The 3,667-nt window shown below is 39.3% G+C and overlaps 1 protein-coding gene across 3 annotated transcripts in view; it reads right to left on the bottom strand.

Moving 5' to 3' along the window:
• Window positions 1-2,919, bottom strand: part of LOC111268070 (uncharacterized) — a 9,431-nt gene extending 6,512 nt beyond the window's left edge. Inside the window, exons 1-2 of one of the 3 annotated variants that reach the window (XM_022846793.2) lie at window positions 2,575-2,919; window positions 817-1,921 (exon numbers count right to left, since the gene is read on the bottom strand). In XM_022846793.2, the coding sequence (XP_022702528.1) occupies window positions 817-887 (71 nt within the window). In that variant the 5' untranslated portion in view covers window positions 888-1,921; window positions 2,575-2,919. Of the gene's footprint in view, window positions 1-816; window positions 1,922-2,574 lie in introns of those variants that run through there. The other 2 variants (XM_022846794.2, XM_022846798.2) reach the window with 2 other exon arrangements.
• Between the last annotated feature and the right edge of the window lie 748 nt (window positions 2,920-3,667).

Genomic DNA, 3,667 nt, shown 5'->3' with positions numbered 1-3,667 from the left:
GGCAAACCATTCGATAAATAACAGCAGTAGTAACAACCACACATGAGGAAAAAATAATCTGCACAGTAGTGATTCAGCTTTGTGGAACGAGGATAGAGCTATGGAAATTATTTTAATGATTTAATTGGAGAAAAAATGACCTTCCGTAGAACAACGATATATATATATATATATATCGTTGTTCTTCGTTCTGATTTGAGTCAGACTTATAATAGTATATATTTGCTGAGGTGGATATTATTTACGAACGTAATTATTTACGAGAGCGAGCTACGGCTTTACCTAACCACGATGATTGTGAGATCAATTTTCTTGTCTGTATAGCATATAGATTATAAACTACATCAATAAAATATGGTCGTAATAGGCAAACTCCTCGAGTGAAAATGGGTTTAATAATTAATTAGCAACTTATATATCTTCTTGAAGAATTAGAATTGATCTTTAGTGGTCAATGGTTAGTGGGCTATACCAAGTTACCCGTATTTCGTATTCGTCTAGATTACGATTGAATACTAGAACTCGGGAAGAGTGGATACTAGTAAAATTAATTTATTTAAAGGCTTGTAACGTCGGACACTTGGAGTGTGTACAAGCATGACGTCCTAATCAGAGTCACGCTACCTAGTCAGACTTTCAGAACATACAATTGAACAGGAATCACCACGGTAAAACGTATCTGGAACATATTAAAATACAATTACAAACAGGGTAAATTAATACAAACAGGGTAGAAATACATTCTAGTCAAACGGCCAGTACGTGTAGGAGCTATAAAACAACAATTGAATGAATCTTCCCATGTGGTACGCTTACCTTCTGTTGATTGTATCCGTTGTGTATGAATTTATAGGAGACCGTTTGAAAGGTGCCTTCGCGAACCTCATTGATACCTATCATATTGTAGGCAATGCGAGCAGGCCCCTTGAGCGAAGCCTGAGTGCCTCTTCCATTATCCCGAATAATCTCTTCGTACGCAACATTGTCTCAGTAACCTCCTGCGCGGTCCGACATTTGTCGCAAACATGCGATCGGGGATTGCTGAACCAGCAGTTAACGCCACAATTGTTAGCCGATCGCCATTTACGTGGGCTGTGCGAAGTTATCAAATTGGATTACAGAACAAATTCCCTCTCGTTGTGAAAAGGCACATCTGTATTATTATTCAACTTACTTCGGCGAATCGGAAGAATTTTCAAATGTGAATTCTTGAGAATCAAATTCCTTCGGTTTCATAGATCATATACTTATTGAAGGACAGATGAAACGGACAGAAATTGCCAGGCACCGATCTGTGGCCAAGGCAAATGTCGTTAATTAGGTTAGCTTGAATATCTTTCATTAGAGCAATGCTTATTAGGCTCATAAATATAGGCAGATCTAAAGGCCTATTCACGTATATGTTACTTTGTGGATTACTATTCGATATCGGCCTGGTAATGATCATGTTCCTGTCCGACACGTTTCTAAAAGATGCCAAAAGGTAATGTTGATTTGTCCTCACGGGATGATGCTCCAGAAGGTGTAAGAGCACTGTATGTATGCTCCTGGCGCTCTCATCGAACAGGAATTCGATTCCGTTTGCGACATGGACGCAACAAATAAAATGGTTACATTTTATCCAATTCGCGAACTTCAGAGCAGGAAAAGCGTTTCGAGTGCGGTCCGCGTCCTTCTGCTCGATATAAAACTTATAAATTTGCAAGGTACAGCTGATGATTCCATTTGCACTTCCTTAAGATTTGAGTTTTTTTTTTTTGAGAGATCAGCGAAATAGACAGCGAAAAGGACAGAAGGCCTTTGGCCGCTGTTAGCCTAACTCGGTCGGCAAAAATCAATGTGAACGAGCCGCCTTCCTTTGAAGCTTTCAAGATATTGACGACGCCGGCAGTCTCTTCTTCCACAAAATCCATCTACGCAGCTGTAAACAACGATGTATGATTATAGTATTCGACTTCAACCGATTCATCTAGATCTTTCCGACAAACGTTTATACGCTTAAGTATCAACTGGCCAAGCAGAAACAATTAAATAATTATTCATATATCGAAGTATTTGAGGTACAATAATCGAGACATTTTGAGGTTTGTATTCAACTGTGTGTAATGGGCCCAATAGATCTAATTGACAGAGAAGCAAATGAGTGTCTGCTAGCACCAGCATTGTTACTAGTTAGTTCAAATACCGCCGCTCTACAAACTTTAAGCCACCATGATAGAAAACAGTGCTTTAATATTGAAACCTATTAATTTTCATTCATTAGAAGACGGCATTCACTTTGGTCACTATTATCCAGCCTACATTTGTCAAAGGTCAACCCTAAAGGACCTCCGCTAAATTTGAATAATTACGAAATTGCACTTAAGTCACCTAACCTTTAACACTACGAGACAGACAAGTTTGTCAGGTAGAATAGAGCAATAAACATGAAAGGGCACTATAAAAGCCCTCGCCCACACTTTCGCGCTCAAGTTCAAATCTAATGACTGTGAAATAGTAACGTATGTTTTTTTTTTGATTCAATCTATCCAGATGATCCATTGACAATCAAATTCAATTCCTACTAACACTTACCAAAAAACTGAGCGAAGCTTGAAGATACGAATGAAGCTACGGAATGAAGAATACGACGTACTACCAATAATTATCAACGATTTCAACTGATCGAAGTTTGCATTTCGCAATGGAGACCTCGGCCACCAACAATCACTGATAGTATTAACGTAACATGCCTATCCGGATGCCAGACAATGATTTCCACGCACGTTTTCTCCACCTTCGAGGTCTACAACTTGCATGAATAGACACGATGCAAGATGCCCTCATTGCAGCAGAGGACTGAGAAGCTTCTACGAGTAGCAATGTGTGCAAAACACCAATTTGTACCCAGCGTGACATGGTGTTTTATCGTTGGCTTGGCAAAAGTGGTGGGGCATGTGCGTCGTTATGTATCTATGTGACAGTGAAGCTCATCCAATCAACTGTTAGTTGAATTCTTTTTTTTATAGGGAAGTGCGCCAGACGTTAGTCCACTTGAAATGCTACAATCCTTTTTTTGTTTGTTGCTCTCGTCGACGAAACAGCTAGTCAGTGTCGTCACAGTTTTCTTCAGACGTCACATGCGAGAACGTGAAAAGAACATATATTTACTGTCATTATTAACATGAATGATATTCGGTTTGACACTTGTTATATGGGGCGTACGTTACTTATGGAATTGACAAAACGTACGATCAGCTCCGTGTAGCTAGTTTGGCCGGATTTTTCATGATGGCCGTGTCTTCATGCCGGATTTCGATCCACAAAGAGAGCTGTATATGTTTGTAGGAAAAGAATACGCATTTCTACGGTCACGAGGATGCGAAACGTAATTCTATTAGACATAAAACTTGAACAAAACTCAAATTGCCGAGAGATGTTTGCTTCCACCTTATGTATATGTATATTATATCGTAACGTTATATATGTGTGTTCAACGCACATCTTTCTTGTTGTAGCTCTCAATATATTTATGTATACCGTCCTAACAGAAAGAAGCGCATATTCGTGGCTTTCTTAAATCGAACTCACCCGTATCCAATGCGAAAACATGCAGTCAAAGGATACCCACGTCTCGTCGAGTCACCCACCTGTCCACTCGTATTCAACGAAATGTTAATTCCTTTTA

The sequence above is a fragment of the Varroa jacobsoni genome, unplaced genomic scaffold, assembly GCF_002532875.2.
Source record: "Varroa jacobsoni isolate VJ856 unplaced genomic scaffold, vjacob_1.0 scaffold_1253, whole genome shotgun sequence".
In the NCBI taxonomy this organism is placed as follows: domain Eukaryota; kingdom Metazoa; phylum Arthropoda; class Arachnida; order Mesostigmata; family Varroidae; genus Varroa; species Varroa jacobsoni.
Note: the sequence above shows the minus strand (reverse complement) of the source record. Positions and strands in the feature narration are given on the sequence as shown.